The 17,344-nt window shown below is 49.2% G+C and overlaps 1 protein-coding gene across 7 annotated transcripts in view; it reads left to right on the top strand.

The window, feature by feature from the left end:
• The window catches only part of SBNO2 (strawberry notch homolog 2), a 100,886-nt gene that overhangs the window by 78,191 nt on the left and 5,351 nt on the right, over positions 1-17,344 (top strand). For all 7 annotated transcript variants that reach the window (XM_060275329.2, XM_060275328.2, XM_060275331.2 and 4 more), the window contains 12 exons: positions 509-684; positions 1,698-1,829; positions 2,985-3,120; positions 4,193-4,305; positions 4,657-4,728; positions 6,071-6,179; positions 8,530-8,604; positions 9,931-10,074; positions 11,352-11,446; positions 11,995-12,087; positions 13,900-14,031; positions 16,176-16,252. In XM_060275329.2, the coding sequence (XP_060131312.2) occupies positions 509-684; positions 1,698-1,829; positions 2,985-3,120; positions 4,193-4,305; positions 4,657-4,728; positions 6,071-6,179; positions 8,530-8,604; positions 9,931-10,074; positions 11,352-11,446; positions 11,995-12,087; positions 13,900-14,031; positions 16,176-16,252 (1,354 nt within the window). The remainder of the gene's footprint in view (positions 1-508; positions 685-1,697; positions 1,830-2,984; positions 3,121-4,192; positions 4,306-4,656; positions 4,729-6,070; positions 6,180-8,529; positions 8,605-9,930; positions 10,075-11,351; positions 11,447-11,994; positions 12,088-13,899; positions 14,032-16,175; positions 16,253-17,344) is intronic.

The raw sequence follows: 17,344 nt of genomic DNA, 5'->3' as shown, positions 1-17,344 counted from the left end.
TATCGTATTTCATATAGTTCTCCTTACAAAACTTATTGTAAACCTCCAAGCGTGATTTTTTGTTTACAATTGTCTTTCAAATAGGTCTCAAATTTAGTCCAATCCTCTGGTCCCGTTGGTTTGGAATTCTCCCTGTCATCTTGTCCATTTCTGCGTAGTCCATTAACTTCGTCTGCCATTCTTCTATCATCAGTAATTCTTCTTGTTTCCATTTCTGTGCCGTCATCGCATACACAAACAATTTTTTAACATGTCTGCTAATATCCTCTCCTACAATGCCAAGTAGAAAAGCTTCTGATTTTTTTAAATGAATGTATATCTTAACATCTTTTTCATCTCATTATATATCATTTTCCAGAAGATTTCCACTTTCTTACACTCCCACCACATATGGTAAAACGTTCCTTCAAGATTAAAACGAGTTTCCAGAGAGGATAAGGCTTGGGCATCTGCACAAGTTCTACCGTTAGGAGAGAGGGAGAAACTAGCTTCTTATCTCTTTGCGCAGGCAACACCTCTCTGCAAAATTCCCAGAAGGAGCTGTACGGCACCGTCATGCTGGAGAACGTTGAGAAAATGAAACAGGACCTCCTGGCCAAGGCGGAGGCGCTGGGCAAAGAACTACCTCTCAATACCTTGGACGAACTGATCGATCACTTTGGGGGCCCAGAGCACGTGGCAGAGGTAGGTGGCAGCAGGCCCTGGACGACAATAATAATGATAAATGTTGGACCAGTGTCTTGCCCCGGTAATGGGCTGGATGAGAGTCAACAGACTGAAGCTCAATCCAGATTAGACTGAGGTTGTTAGTGGGTGGTTCCGTAGACCAGATGGCTGGCTCTTGGTGGGGTCACCTTCCCCTGAAGGAGCAGGTTCATAGCTTGGGGGTCCTCCTGGATCCTTTGCTGTCGCTCGAGGCTCTGGTGGCCTCATTGGCCTGGAGTGCCTTCCATCATCTTCGGCTGGTGGCCCAGCTACACCCCTATCTGGACAGGGATGGCCTAACTCCTGCTGTCTATGCTCTGGTAACCTCAAGGTTAGAATACTGCAATGCGTTCTACGTAGGGCTGCCTCTGAAGACGGTTCGGAAACTTCAGCCGGTGCAGAATTCAGCAGCCAGGTTGCTCACCGGAGCAAGACGGTTTGAGCATATTGCACCTATCCTGGTGTGACTGCACAGGCTACCGATTAGTTTCTGGGCCCAATTCAAATTGCTGGTTTTGACCTTTAAGCCTTAAATAGATCACAATTCCTCAAGGACCGCCTCTTTCCATATGAACCTACCCGGACCTCGAGATCATCTTCTGAGACCCTCCTTTGTGTGCCTCCTCCTTAAGAGGTCCAGCAGGTGGCAACACGAGAACGGGGCTTTCTCTGCAGTGGCTCCCCTTCTGTGGAATGCTCTCCCCAGGGAAGTTTGCCTGGTGCCTTCGTTATACACCTTTAGGCGCCAGGCAAAAACGTTCCTTTTTAACCAGGCCTTTGGTTGATCTGATTTACATCCTCTGCCCTTTTTAAATGTGTTTTTTTCGGGGGGTTTTATACCTTGATTCTGCGAACCGCCCTGAGACCCCTGGGTATGGAGGGTATATAAATTCAATAAATAATGATGATGATGATGATGATGATGATGATGATAATAATAATGGCTTCCCCACTATAACAGCTTTTTCATTTCCGTCCCCTCGCTCACGCAGATGACCGGCCGCAAAGGGCGCCTGGTGCGGCGGCCGGACGGCTCCGTCGTCTTCGAGTCACGAGCCGAGCAATGCCTTTCCATCGACCACGTGAACCTCAAGGAGAAGGAGCGTTTCATGAACGGAGACAAAGTGAGCGCCAGGCAGGGCTTGGAGGGTCAAGCAGGGTGCCGAGAGGGGGGAGCGAAGGCAGTGGAGAGATGAAAACCCAGGAGTGCAGAACCGATATGTCCTGCAGCTCTCATCCTCCCTCGCTGTTGGGCTGTGCTTGTTGGGACTGATGGGATTTGTAGTTGAGCTGAGTGTCAAGAATGCGGATCTTTGGAACTCCCTGCCTGTTGATAATCAGGCAGCTGCCTGATTTTTTTTGTTTTGACAATCTATTTTAGCATTTTAGTATTTATATATTTATATTTAGTTATTTATATATTTCTTGGTTTTATCATTTTGGTAAACTGCTTTGAGTTGTTGTTGTTGTTACAGCCAAGGGGGTGTATAAATTTCATGCCATAAATAAATACCCAGGCACTTAGAAAACTGATGCAGGTTTCAATCTGATTCTGGTCTGCTGCTGTTTTCACTTTAAAAAAAAAATCCTGTTCCCCATTTTTCTTATTGATAATTTTACTCTTTTATCTTTCTGATCATAATTTTTATTACCGGTAGTTTTCAATTACAGTCCAATAATAGCCTCGTTTTCCTGGCCCCGGAGCGCCACTGGGCAGTTGGCCAGGCTCGATTTGGGTCGCGGGTGTGTGTGTGTGTGTGTGTGGTTCAGCGGTTCCCCCAGTTGATGCGCCAGGTGTACCCGGTTCCCTCTTGGCAGTGGCGGCAGCAGCGGCAGTCTCAGCAGCCCGGAGCCAGCCTGGTAGCGCAGTTGGCTCTGGCAGGCTTCAGGAGCTGTTCGCTGCCATGGCGCCCGCCAATTTGCCTCGCCGGAAGTCCCCATATGATGTATCTTGTGCTGTTGAACCAATCAAGCAACATTCATTCCCTACTAATAAATGTACAACACTTAAAATATAATTCCGGGGACATTAAATGAAATCCGGGGACATTCTGGGGATGGGTTTTGTCCGGGGACAGATTTGTAAATCTGGGCACTGTCCCCAGGAAACGGGGACATCTGTTAAACATAATTTAGGGTGGGCGGAGGAAGCCAGGAACTCAGCTAGGTAGGAAATTATTTCTGAGTTTGCTGGAATAGCTGTTTTGCATGGCCATTTCCTGCCCTTTGCTTACTCACCCCCCTCCCATCCCCGGTCTCTCCCTCCCTCTGTTCCCCAGCTCGTAGCAATAATATCCGAGGCCTCCAGCTCAGGGATTTCTCTCCAAGCGGACAGACGGGTAAAGAATCAGAAGAGGCGCGTCCACATGACGTTAGAGCTGCCTTGGAGCGCCGATCGAGCCATCCAGCAGTTTGGTGAGCAGGAAGCGCAGCACAAATGCCCGAGAAAGCTTGTATCTCGTTTCATAGAATCATAGAAGAGTTGGAAGAGACCGCAAGGGCCATCCAGTCCAACCCCCTGCCAAGCAAGAAACACCATCAAAGCATTCTTGATGGTGCTTCAGTGCTTCTCCAATCTGAAACAACCACTGGTGGTGGTTTTGTGCCGCGCCAACGTGACCTCCCCTGGGCGTAAGCCTGGGCAGCGTGTTGGGGGCTCAGATGACAAAACCTCCCCCCCCCCGCCTCTCTGATGGGGTCCAAAGGAAAGCAGAGCAAGACGTTTGGCAGCAGCAGTTGCCAGAAGGAGGTAGACAAGGCACCTTAGGGACTCCGCTCCAGATTTGTGCAGGGTTTACTCCTGAGCCTTTTCTGCTCGCGTAGATCTCCTGTAAGGCAGCGGGGGTTTAGGGTCAGAGCTTTCCTTCTCCTAGATGGGCTCCCTTCCCAGGTGGACGAGCCCCACCTGCCCCTCCCTCCTGCTGCTAAAACATGGGCAGAAAGGGTTTGGGTCATCTCTTAATCCTCTAACAGTGGAACAAAGGTGCCCTGCATTCAGCGGGGGGGGGGGGGGGAAGGATTCTTCCTTCAAAAATCACTTGATTATGTGGGAAATACAGTGGTACCTTCGTTCTCAAATGGCTTGGCTCCCGAACAAATCGGCTCCTGAACGCCGCAAACCCGAAAGTGAGTGTTCCAGTTTGCAAACATTTTTCGGAAGCCGAACATCTTCCGCGGCTTCCGATTGAGTGCAGGAAGTTCCTGCAGCCAACCAGAAGCCACGCCTTGGTTTTCAAATGGTTTCAGGAGTCGAATGGACTCCCGGAACAGATTAAGTTTGAGAACCAAGGTACCACTCTAGTGGATAGAGCTCAGGTTCCCCGCTTGGCCAGGAAGCTCACTGTATGTTTTGGACCACAGCCTCTGCCTTCTCTGGCTGTGCCGCCAAACCAATTGGGTTGGCCCGGGTGTTACATCGCTGGCTGCCCCACCCCTCGCTGTAGGGGGCATTGAGAGGTAACCTTCCCTGTTTGGGGTTTCCTTCCAGGTCGGACGCACCGCTCCAACCAGGTTTCTGCTCCGGAATATATCTTCCTCATCTCCGAACTGGCCGGCGAGAGGCGATTCGCTTCCATCGTGGCCAAACGCCTGGAGAGCCTTGTAAGTCCTGGTTTGCCCCTTCCGTGGAAGGATTCCTGGGGCCGTCCACCCCCTCAGGCTCATGTGGTGTGGTGATATGTTGTGGAACAACCCTAGTGAAGAAGATACCAGGGGTGACCCAGATCTCGCGACTGGTTACGAAGGGACCCCATGACAGCTCTACCCCAAAAATGTAGGTCCACCACTGAGGCAGTGAGTTCCAAAGGTTATGGGGGGTAAGGAGACCTCGTAGGCAAGGCCAGGGTGGAACAGAAAGAGCCATGGAGGAGCACGAGCTGGGGTTCTCCTTGTCTGGATTTCTGGACAGTTTTGGGATCTCTTTCTTTTCTCTCTCTCCTCCCTTCTCAATAGGGTGCCTTAACTCACGGAGACAGGAGGGCGACCGAATCCAGAGACCTCAGCAAATACAACTTTGAGAATAAGGTGAGGGGCAAGCTGAGAAAGAAGTGAAATTTGGGGGGGGGCACGCTGGTCCAAGAGACTCTCTCATGCCACCATAAAGCAGCCTTTGCCAACCCAGAAGCTCTCTCAGATGTTTTCACCAATGGCTGCCATCAGCTGCACTGCAGAGGGTTGGCCTAGATGACCACAGAGGGTCCCGTCCAACTTGACGATTCTGTGTTTTTTTGGTTCTACATGTGGAAGTCACCATATTTGCCAGCATGGTTCCCTTTAAAGACTAAGGGGGGAATTTTACATGGCACCGTTACGGGGGGAACGGACCTCCCCTGTCTTCGTCCCATACACTTAACCTAACCCAGATGCCTCGAAAGTTGAGCCAGCTTTAATCTGTTTTAGTATTTTAGCTCATGTGTGTTTTAAAGCACGGCTGTGTGGTTTCTCTCCATTTCATTGTTTTATCTTTTTCCTAAACCGCTTTGCGGTTTGTTTGTTTTTTTCAAATTTTACAAAATGAATGAAATAGTAAGTAACCCACCTCCTAGAAGTTATCATCAGGCAACAGCAGCCACACCCTGGGAAATGGCTTTTACTGGCTGGCTAAAATGAGTACTAAATAGAGCAATAATATATACGGTATATGAACAATTAAATAGCGCGCAATGGAATTACAGTTTTCTTTGGGACAGAATTTTGATTTGCTGGGCTGCAGAGCATTTTAGTTAGTTTGTTTTCTTTTTAAAAAACAAATTATTAAGTTTTTCAGTTTCACATTTTTGAACATTCATTTAAACAACCTTAAAATATCAACGACTTCCCTTCTTCTCTTTCCATGGTTCATTTCGCATACCATAAATCCCTGCATCTTTTGCATAAACTAAACCATTTAGTATTCCTGTATTACATCCACTGAAACTTATTTTCACTGTTGAATTTATCTTAACGCTGCCCACGTTTTCAAATATATACAATCCCCATTCAGTAAACATTTTCCAATCTTCTTTAAATGTATGTTCTCTTGATTCAATATGTTAAATCTGCAAGGGCTCATATTCCATCAGTTTAAGTTCCCATTCTTCTTTGGTTGGGACCTTGTTCGTTTTCCATTTGGGGGCTAACAAAACACGGGCCGCAGTAGTGGCATACATAAATAACCTTTTTTGGACGCCTGGGAATTTCAGCTTGACCTATCCCCAACAAGAAGTACTCTGTTGTTGTTGTTGTTTTAAAAGTACTTTTAAACATTTTTTTCCAATTCATTGTAAATTATCTTCATTTATTTATTTCAACGGGGCAGGGGGGTGGGGGTTTGCACCCCGACACCTGCACAGGGCCTGATCCTTTTCACCCTCCTTCCCCTCTCCAGTACGGGTCCCGAGCCCTCGTCAAAGTCCTGCACACCATCAACAACCAGACTGAGAACAAAGTCCCCGTGCCCAAGGGCTACCCGAGAGAAGACGCGGCTTTCTTCCATGGTAAGGAAGCTAGAGGCAAGAATGCAGGGCGGGTGGCGTTTGTTGGGGCATAAAGAGAAACGATTCAGCTGGTGTCACCGTGCAGTTAAGGGCGCGAGCCGCAAGCGGGGATGTTCTGCCTCTGCCTCTTCAAAACCCCTTCCTCCTGGGACATAGGAGCTGTCGTGGACTGGCTGGACGCAGAGGAATGCTGGGAGGAACCAGCTGGGGCACCCCTCTAGGGAAGAAGGCTCAGAGCCACTGGGGATTGGCACTGGGGCCATCATGAGTGATCAGAGGGAGAAGATCGGGAGGAGGAGTGTGGGAATGTTCAGGGTGGCAGAAGAGGATATATTGTTTATTAATATCCTTCCTAACGTGCACTAGCAAGTTCCTTTACTTAGCAAAGTTACATTCCCCTTTTTACATGCACAGCACATAGCTGGTTGCAGGCTCGTGTGAGCCTCTCACTATTATACAATTCAGTCTGTCTTAGATTGAATTGTACGTTCCTGGTAAGTTCCCTTGAATCCCTCTTGAAAGAATAAAGACACGGCAATCTTATTCAAAGTTAATTAAAAGAAGTTGACTCATGATCAGGCAGAGCACAGTGTGATCCCTGAAGGCAGGTTTTAGGTTTAAAGTTTCGAACATATACAGGTTTACCCCATAATGGAGATTTACCTAGAGCAGGCATCCCCAAACTTCTGCCCTCCAGATGTTTTGGACTACAACTCCCATCTTCCCCGACCACTGGTCCTGTTAGCTAGGGATCATGGGAGTTGTAGGCCAAAAATCTGGAGGGCCGCAGTTTGGGGATGCCTGACCTAGTGACTGCAGGCTAGCAGTCACGGCTGTTCACATGACAAAAGGAAGATGGGAAAGAGGAAAGAGAGAGGTGTGCTGCTTGACTCATCCTTTTGTTACCTGGACAGGTTAGGTCATGCCCACCTTCTGTCACATGCAAAAGACAGGATGCTCCAGCCAGGAGGAACAGGAAGTTTCGACTGGCTGGACCAGGGTAGGCAAACTAAGGCCTGTGGGCCGGATGTGGCCCAATCGTCTTCTCAATCCGGCCCACAGACGGTTCGGGAATCAGCGTGTTTTTACATGAGTAGAATGTGTCCTTTTATTTCAAATGCATCTCTGGGTTATTTGTGGGGCATAGGAATTCATTCATCCCCCCCCCCCCAAAAAATAGTCCAGTCCACCACATGGTCTGAGGGACAGTGGTCCGGCCCATGGCTGAAAAAGGTTGCTGACCCCTGGGCTGGACCAAACATTCCCTCGCATGTCTTCTCTAGCATTATAAGGAATACTGTACTTGACTGCTCCCAGTGAATTACATCCCACAAGGAGGTGTCGGAAGCGGAAGAGGCAACAGTGCTTAGTGAGCGGGGAGAGGCGGTGGCAGAGAGAAGTCCAGAATCGGAGGCAGAAGCAAAGGCAGGAGAGGGGGGAGAGCAAGAGGCAGAGAGGAGCCAGGCTGGAGAAGAGTCCCGGGTTTATCAAGCTCCTCTGCGACGAGCTCCTCTCTGGTCTCCCAGAACACACAGAGGAATGAAGAGGGCAAAGCAGAGAGAGACAAGACAACGGAGTCTCAGGTTGCGGGGGAGGGACCCAGCAGGAGGAGTTTTTGAGAGCAGTGGGAAAGCAGGGGCCTTAAAGGTAAAGGGACCCCTGACTATTAGGTCCAGTCGCGGACGACTCTGGGGTTGTGGCGCTCATCTCGCTTTACTGGCCGAGGGAGCCGGCGTACAGCGGGTCATGTGGCCAGCACGACTAAGCCGCTTCTGGCGAACCAGAGCAGCGCACTGAAATGCCATTTACCTTCCCACCGGAGTGGTACCTATTTATCTACTTACACTTGACGTGCTTTCGAACTGCTAGGTTGGAAGGAGCAGGGACCGAGCAACGGGAGCTCACCCCGTTGCGGGGATTCGAACCGCTGACCTTCTGATCGGCAATCCCTAGGCCAGCCATCCCCAAACTGCGGCTCTCCAGATGTTTTGGCCTACAACTCCCATGATCCCTAGCTAAGAGGACCAGTGGTCAGGGATGATGGGAATTGTAGTCCAAAACATCTGGAGGGCTGAAGTTTGGGGGTGCCTGCCCTAGGGCTTTGTGATTTAACCCACAGCGCCACCTGCATCCTTGCAAATGCCTCGCTGGGGCAAGACCTACTGGGAAGGGTCGTTGCGACCGCCAGCACTGGGCTTTTTCATTTATGTGACTTAGAACCAGTGCGTTTTTTGTGGGTGCAGTCGAGCAAGTGGTCTGCATTTGGGGCTGATAGAGCCGATTTCAGATTTATTTCCTTTTGCTTGCAAGCCAATAAGAGGGTAATGCTCTCTCCTCCCCCCCCTCCAAGAAATGAAGCTGAGTCTCCTTTCGGTTGGGATCGGCTGCAAAGAGATGCGGTACGGCTACGTGGCAGTGGAAAAAGGTATGCTTCTGGCTGCGAGGGATTTCTCAGCTGTGGTTCCTGCGTTTGCAGGGGGTTAGACTAAATGACCCTTGGGGGTCCCTTCCTACTCTAGGGACTCAGCTATGATAGTAAAAAAACATTTTAAATGCATTATAAAATTGCAACACCAGCTGGCACTGAAGAGCGCAAAACTTTTTTTGTGATTTTACATAGAGTTTTCCCCCCTTTATGTGTTTATAGCGTGTGTTTTTCCTGTGTGTAGATTCAACCTAGGATTCTGTGATTCAGTGGATGCTTTTAAAGAATCTAGCTTATGACCTGTATTTAAAAACCTCCACTGAAGGAAACTTCTGAGGGAGACCATTCCACTGTCAGAAAGTTATTGCTAATGTTTAGTCAGAATCTCCCTTTCTTGCCATTTGAACTCATTGGTTTGGATCCTGCCCTCTGGAGCGGAAAAAAGCAAGCTTGCTCCCTTCTCCATGGGGGCAGCCTTTCAGATATTTGAAGATGGCTATCCTATCACCTCGAATTTAGGTTTGATGAGGCCCTAAGCTACTGAAGGTAATGGGGCCCTTTATATGTCCAGCTGTCCTTTGTCAACAACAAAATTGCTGCTGTTTCTTTGTGTTGAATATATGCTATATGATAATTTATGGACCTGATAGGTGTCTCAAGCCATTTGCACATCACAAAATATGTATTTTATCAATTGAGAAGACATATATTAACAATGAAATACAATTAAGAAGAAGTATATTAAAGGTAAAGGTAAAGGGGCCCCTGACCATCAGGTCCAGTCGTGTCCCACTCTGGGGTCGGCTCTATAGGCCGAGGGAGCTGGTGTTTGTCCGCAGACAGCTTCCGGGTCATGTGGCCAGCATGACAAAGCTGCTTCTGGCGAACCAGAGCAGCGCACGGAAACGCTGTTTACCTTCCTGCCGGAGCGGTACCTATTTATCTACTTGCACTTTGATGTGCTTTCGAACTGCTAGGTGGGCAGGAGCTGGGACCAAGCAACGGAAGCTCACCCCGTTGCAGGGATTCGAACCACCGACCTTCTGATCAGCAAGCCCTAGACTCTGTGGTTTAACCCACAGCGCCACCTGGGTCCCATACAATTAAGAAATACAATTAAGAAGAAGTATATTAATAGTTAAATAATTATTAAGCTCTAACTTAAAATGATAAGTATATTGGACCCCAGTAGGGAAGTGTGTTTTCCTTGGCCTTAGCCCCAGACCTGCCTGCTTTTTGCAAAGTGGGAGGAGGCAGCTCCACCAAGCCAGATCCCCAAAGTGTTGTGTATATGTGTGAGAGAAAGGAGGCTTTTCGTTTCCACAGATTGCTCCATCAGCAAGTTCCTGAACCGCATCCTGGGTTTGGAAGTCCACAAGCAGAACCTCCTTTTCCAGTATTTCAGCGACACTTTCGACTACCTGATCGAGAGGGACAAAAAGGACGGCAAATACGACATGGGGATTATGGGTACGTTCCCTCCAGTTGAGGACAATTCGAGCAGGCATGTCCAACAGGTAGATTGTGATCTACCGGTAGATCACTGGACGTCTGTGGTAGATCACTGGTAGATCATTGGCTCCCCACAAAGAAGCTGAACAACTATGGCTCCCCTAAAAAAACCTCAACATTTTACCTCCTCCCTGAAAGAAGCTCAACATCTTTGAACTGAACCCCCCAAAAGGGGGTAGATCACTGCCAGTTTTTAACTCTGTGAGTAGATCGCAGTCTCTGGGGAGTTGGCCAGCCCTGCATTAGAGGACTTGCTAGTCTTTCCTTAGAGAGCAAGATGATGTCACACCGAAACTCTCCTGAGATCCCAGATCCCCCCCCCCCAATGTAGGAGAGGACCCCTGCCGCTTCTCTGCATGATCCACAGTTAGGCCTATACCTTCCCCAGTTAAGCTTTGCTGGACCAAGTGAATGTCCTGTATCTAGGAAAGATGGCCGAGAGGGGAAACTTTGAAAGATTCCTTGCACACAGACAGCACCGGAGACCTGATAGCGGTCCTGTCTCCTTCCCGAAAGGTTGTAAGAATTAGCAGTATTGCAGCGACCTCTCGCTGCCGTGGATTAAATTTCCACAGCCTTCTCCCACCCAGCTCTAAAAGGTGGGATGAAGTGGCTCTGAGGTCAGGTAAAGCCATCTACCCGTGTCTTTTGATGGCTGAATAGTAGTAGTAATAGTAGTAGTAGTAATAGTAGTAGTAGTAGTAGTAGTAGTAGTTGTTGTTGTTGTTGTTAATACCCCACCCATCTGGCTGCGTTTCCCCAGCTACTCTGGGCGGCTTACAACATACGTAATAACACATAATAATATGGAGAAATGTTGAGTGTTATAAGGAAACTGGATGAGTGTGGAGGAGGAATTGTGGGTATACAGCTGCAAATAGAACGTTTTAAGTGCATTATACAAACCTGACACTAGGTGGCGCTCGTGAGCTAATGGCAAGCGCAATATATTTTTCAAAACCATTTTTTAAGAAAAAACATTTTCACAGCGTTGTTTTTTTTTTAAAAAAAGTGTAGATTCCACCTGTAATGACGAGAGGAGGGGCAGTGTGCTTTCCGCAAGGGGCGAGGGAGGGGTGTCTATCTCCGTTTCTACATAGCCATTTTCAGCTTCTGGCCGGGGCGGCAGGCAGCGTTAGACAGTAAACTCTTCCCCTGGAGAGTGACATGGCAGGGGAGCGGATTCTGTCCGGCGCAGGGCTTTCTAGATCTTCCCCTCTTTCTCTCCCTGCCAGACCTGGCCCCCGGCATCGATGAGATCTATGAAGAGAGTAAGGAGGTTTTCCTAACCCCAGGGCACCCGCAGGACGGGCAGGTGGTCTTCTACAAGGTAAGAATGAGGGGCAAAAAATGTCCATCTTCATAGACTGCCTCTTCTCTCTCTCCCCCCTCCCTGCCCCGCCTCTCCCATTTTTTTTGTCACAACAACCCTGCAAGGCAGGGTCATACCTGGTCCTCTCTGGACAGGAAAGGGGTTCTGCACAACAGGTTGCCTGCCTTGGTGGCAGCAGAAAAGCACACCGAGTGACTTCGGGTAGCAAAAGCAGGATCTGTACAGGAGAGTAAGGCCCAATGAACACAGCGACTCAAGCCCTTTTCCATTTATTTCCTGGAGGCTTCATATCCTGCCTTCTCACAGAACAGATACGGCTCCTAGCCCCATATTGGGCAAAAGATTACTGCGTTGCAGAGGGTTGAGCTAGATGACCCCGATGGTCCCTTTCCAGCTCTACAATTCTAATAAATCGGGACCGGCGCTCTCTTTGAGCCACTTAACTGAGCCTGGAGCTCGGGCGAAGGAGTCTTGCCCGCTGCACCGGCTACAAGACCCCCTCCCTCCTTGTGCCCTTGTAATTCTTAATTTCCTCCCCACCTTAGATCAGCGTCGACAGAGGCATGAAGTGGGAAGATGCCTACAAGAAATCCCTGCAACTCACGGGTCCTCAGGAAGGGTTCTACCTGTCTTATAAGGTGAGGCTGCTTAAGGGCGAGGATGGTGGAGATGTAACAGTAGGAGTGTTTCCATCCTCCCTTCCGGGGCGAGAGGAAGACCCAGGCGGGAGAACAAATCCCAGTCTCCCCTCTGGGCAGCAGGCTAGCTTCTCAGCACCCTCTCGCTCACACCACCGTTCAGGTGAGAGAGAGAGACTCTTCCAGAGTCTGGGGAAGCATTTCCAGGCAGGAGATCCAGGCAGGGCGAATGAGGAGTGCGGCATGGGGAGAGGAGGGCCAGGAGCCAAACCGAGAGGCTAAAGGAGGGCCACATTAGGTACTCTACTCTCTGTGGGGCTGCCTCTGAAGGTGACCTGGAAACTACAACTAATCCAGAATGCAGCAGCGAAACTGGTGACTGGGAGCGGCCACCGAGACCACATAACGCCGGTCCTGAAAGACCGACATTGGCTCCCAGGACGTTTCCGAGCACAATTCAAAGTGTTGGTGCTGACCTTGAAAGCCCTAAACGGCCTCAGCCCTGTATCCCTGAAGGAGCGTCTCCACCCACATCGTTCAGACACTGAGGTCCAGCGCCGAGGGCCTTCTGGCGGTTCCTTCCCCGCGAGAAGTGAGGTTTCAGGGAACCAGGCAGAGGGCCTTCTCGGTGGTGGTGCCCACTCTGTAGAATGCCTTCCTGTCAGAACCAGCACAAGCAGTCCTGCTTGCACTAAGAGGCTTTCCCTACCCACCCCAGTACCACCGCAAATCTCCTAAGGGGGGGGAGCATAGTGCTTGGGACAACCCTGTTCTGGGGGATGGGCAAGGAGATAATCCCACCAAGCTTGCTTCGCATTACACTCTGTAGAGAAAGAAACAAAAAGTTATTTATGTATGCCTGTTCTGCAGCCCTTGTTTTGTTAGCCCCGAAAGCGAAAACGAGCGAGGTCCCAACCAAAGAAGAATGGCAACTTAAACTGATGGAATATGTGCAGCTTGCAGACCTAACATATAGAACATGCGTCAGCAACCTTTTTCATCCCTCAGACCATGTGGTGGGCTGGACTATATTTTGAGGGGGGGAAATGAACGAATTCCTATGCCCCATAAATAACCCAGAGATGCATTTTAAATAAAAGGACACATTCTGCTCATGTAAAAACACGCTGATTCCCGAACCGTCCATGGGCCGGATTGAGAAGACGATTGGGCCACATCCGGCCCACGGGCCTTAGTTTGCCTAACCCCTGATATAGAATAAGAGAACAAGAAGAACATACGTTTAGAGAAGATTGGAAAACGTTTATTGAATTTATGGGGTGTGTGAATTGTGTACACTTGAAAACGCTGGTAGCATTAATATAAATTCAACAGTATAAATAAGTTTTGATGGATGTAATAATGGAATACTGAATGGTTTGTTTTATGTAAAATATGCAGGGATTTATGGTGTGCAAAATGAACTGGGGAAAGAGAAGAAGGGAAGTTGTTGATATTTTAAGGTTGTTTCAATGAGTATCCTAAAATGTCAAACAGAATTTTTAAAAATAAAAATCATTCATACACACACACACACACACACACACACACACACACACACACACAGTATATGAATATGAGTAAGCCCACAGACTTCCGACCTGATAGCCATGATACGAAAGGAAAGAGGGACCGAGGAGGGAGGAGGAAAGCGGAGGGGGTTGGGCGCTCACTCCCCGCAGCGATTTCTTCATTATGGATGTGTGTGTGTCCTGGAGAGTCCGAATCAGGCCGAAATACGGGGCGTGTCTATATAAGAAGCCCTGTCCAAACATTGACCCCCCCCCCAACTTTCCTGGCCGCCTTTTGCAGATCAGAGGCCAGCAATACACTTGCCTCCTGGCTGAGCAGAGCCGAGGAAGATACTTCACCCTCTACAAGCCGAACATGGTCAAGAACAGCCAGATGGAGGTCTTGGAGAGTCTCCTCAAGAAGTACCGACGGGTAAGTCTGGCCCGAAGTCGCTGCTGGGTGCTTCTCCTGGGTGGGGGGGGGAGAGAAACATCTGTCTTGATAGCAGGACGTGGGGGGGGGGGAAGGACCTGGTGGTCTTAGCACAGAGCAAGCTGAATTTGAGTCAATTGCCTGATGCAGCCAAGGCCAATCTAGGCTGCATCGACAGAAGTTTAGTGTCCCAGGGAAGGGATTGTCCCACTCTGTTCTGCCTTGGTCAGACCACACCTGGAATACTGTGTCCAGTTCTGGGCACCACAATTTAAGAAGGATGTCGAGAAGCTGGAGGGTGTGCAGAGGATGATCTGGAAGACAAGCCTGATGAGAAAAGGTTGGAGGAGCTGGGTATGTTTCTCCTGGAAAAGAGGGGACTGAGAGGAGATAGAATAGCCATTTTCAAATACAGCGGTATCTTGGTTCTCAAACACCTTGGTACTCAAATAACCTGGAACCCAAACACTGCAAACCCGGAAGTAAGTGTTCTAGTTTGCGAACTTTTTTCCAAAGCCGAACGTGCTCCGTTTTGAGTGTTATGCTTCCAATTTGAGTGCCAAGCTTCTGTTTTGAGTGTTACACTGAGGTCTGTCTGTTTACGTTATTTGTTTTGAGTTTCTCTTTTTGTGTCTTTTTTGTTTTGCATTTTTGTGACTTTGTGGAACCCAGTTCAGCTACTGATTGAGTGATTGTGTGACTGCAGTACACTGTTTATTGCTTTCATTTTATGGATTGATGGTCTCCTTAGATCAGGCTTCCTCAACCTCGGCCCTCCAGATGTTTTGAGACTACAACTCCCATCATCCCTGACCACTGGTCCTGTTAGCTAGGGATCATGGGAGTTGTAGGCCAAAAACACCTGGAGGGCCGAGTTTGAGGAAGCCTGCATTACCGTGTTTCTCCAAAAATAAGACACCATCTTATATTTATTTTTCCTCAAAAAACAAAACAAAACACGGTGGCTTATTTTCAGGGGATGTCTTATTTTTTTTAATTAAGTTTGGTGCAGTTTAACCTACAAGGTTAAACTGCCTATCACTATGGCTTATTTTCGGAGAAACACGGTAGATAGTAAAATTCATGTTCAATTGCTGTTTTAGGGGTTCTTTTCAAAAGTCTAGAACGGATTAATCCATTTTGCATTACTTTGTATGAGAAAGAGCGCCTTGGTTTTAGAACGCTTTGGTTTTGGAGCGGACTTTCAGAATGGATGAAGTGTGAGAACCAGGGTACCGCTGTATCTGAAAAGATGGAGCGAGCTCTTTTTCCTGTTGCTCCAGAGGGCAGGGCCTGAACCAGTGGATTCAAATGGCAAGAAAGGGGTCCCCGCCTTTATTATTATTTATTAAATTTGTTAGTTGCTTTATCTTGCCCAACGGGACGCGGGTGGCGCTGTGGGTTAAACCACAGAGCCTAGGGCAGGCATCCCCAAACTTCGGCCCTCCAGATGTTTTGGACTACAATTCCCATCTTCCCCGACCACTGGTCCTGTTAGCTAGGGATCATGGGAGTTGTAGGCCAAAACATCTGGAGGGCTGCAGTTTGGGGATGCCTGGCCTAGGGCTTGCTGATCAGAATGTTGGCAGTTCAAATCCCCACGACAGGGTGAGCTCCCGTTGCTCGGTCCCTGCTCCTGCCCACCTAGCAGTTCAAAAGCACGTCAAAATGCAAGTAGATAAATAGGTACCGCTCTGGCGGGAAGGTAAGCGGCATTTCCGTGCACTGCTCTGGTTCACCAGAAGCGGCTTAGTCATGCTGGCCACGCCGGCTCCCTCGGCCTATAGAGCAAGATGAGCGCCGCATCCCCAGAGTCGTCTGCGACTGGACCTAATGGTCAGGGGTCCCTTTACCTTTACCTTTTATCTTGCCCAGGGCAGCCCAAAGCAACTTAGAACCAGCTGAAACATTAGGAAGAACTTTCCGAGGGTGAGAGCTGTTCAATAGTGGAACGGCTGACCTTGGGAAGGTGGCGGCCTCTTCTTGGTGGCAGCTTTTCTGAGCAGAATTTGGACGTCCACCTGCCAGGGCTTCTCTAGCTGCGGACCCTGCATTGCACGGGGCTGGACTAGATGAACCTTGGGGTGCCTCCCATGCCTACGGCTCTGGGATTCACAGTCTCCCTCACTTCACTTTTTCCTCAGGTGTTGCCGGAAGAAGCCAAAGAGCACTGGGAGAGCAGCTACGCTTTTTCATTGGAGCACTGCAACCACGCCGTGTGGTAAGTCCCTTGGGGGGGAGGCCGGCCCTTCGGATCAAACGGGGCACAGCCCCACAAACCTCAGCCAAGCCCCCACCTGCCTCCCGCACTTGCTTAGCTGTGATTCCTGCATCTTAGGGGGTTAGAGCAGGCGTCCCTCCAAGTCTGTTATTCTAGAGAGTCCAGAGCGTGGTTTTGCTGACAGCTCCTTGGCCTCATCATCATCATCATCATCATCATCATCATCATATTTATTTTTTGTACCCCGCCCATCTGATCGGGTTTCCCCAGCCACTCTGAGTGGCTTCCAACAAAGATTAAAAATACATTTAAAACTTCCCTGAACAGGGCTGCCTTCAGATGTCTTCTAAATGTCAGTTAGTTATTTATCTCTTTGACACCTGATGGGAGGGCGATCCACAGGGCGGGTGCCACTACCGAGAAGGCCCTCTGTCTGGTTCCCTGTAATTCACTTCTTGCCATGAAGGAACCGCCAGAAGGCCCTCGGCACTGGACCTCAGTGTCCAGGCTGAACGATGGGGGTGGAGACGCTCCTTCAGGGATACTGGGCCGAGGCCATTTGTGCTCGAAAACATACTGGGAGCCAATGTAGGTCTTTCAGGACCAGTGTTATATGGTCGTGCTAAACATTATGTGTAGGGACGCAGGTGGCACTGTGAGTTAAACCACTGAGCCTAGGGCTTGCTGATCAGAAGGTCGGCAATTCGAATCCCTGCGACGGGGTGAGCTCTTGTTGCTTGGTCCCACCTCCTGCCAACCTAGCTGTTCGAAAGCACGTCAAAGTGCAAGTAGATAAATAGGTACCGTTCCAAGTGGGAAGGTAAACAGCGTTTCCGTGCGCTGCTCTGGTTCGCCAGAAGCGGCTTAGTCATGCTGGCCACATGACTCGGAAGCTGTACACTGGCTCCCTCGGCCAATAATGCAATCCCAGAGTTGGTCATCACTGGACCTAATGATCAGGGGTCCCTTTACCTTTACCTAAACATAATGCTAAACAAATGCATGGTTACAGCTGAGGCGCCTTGTGAACAATCCCTTAATAATAATCATCAAACATCACACATTGAAAACTTCCCTGTACAGGGCTGCCTT

The sequence above is a fragment of the Zootoca vivipara genome, chromosome 6 (genome assembly GCF_965207765.1).
Source record: "Zootoca vivipara chromosome 6, rZooViv2.hap1.1, whole genome shotgun sequence".
NCBI classification, from domain to species: domain Eukaryota; kingdom Metazoa; phylum Chordata; class Lepidosauria; order Squamata; family Lacertidae; genus Zootoca; species Zootoca vivipara.
This window is presented reverse-complemented; position numbering and strand designations above follow the sequence as displayed.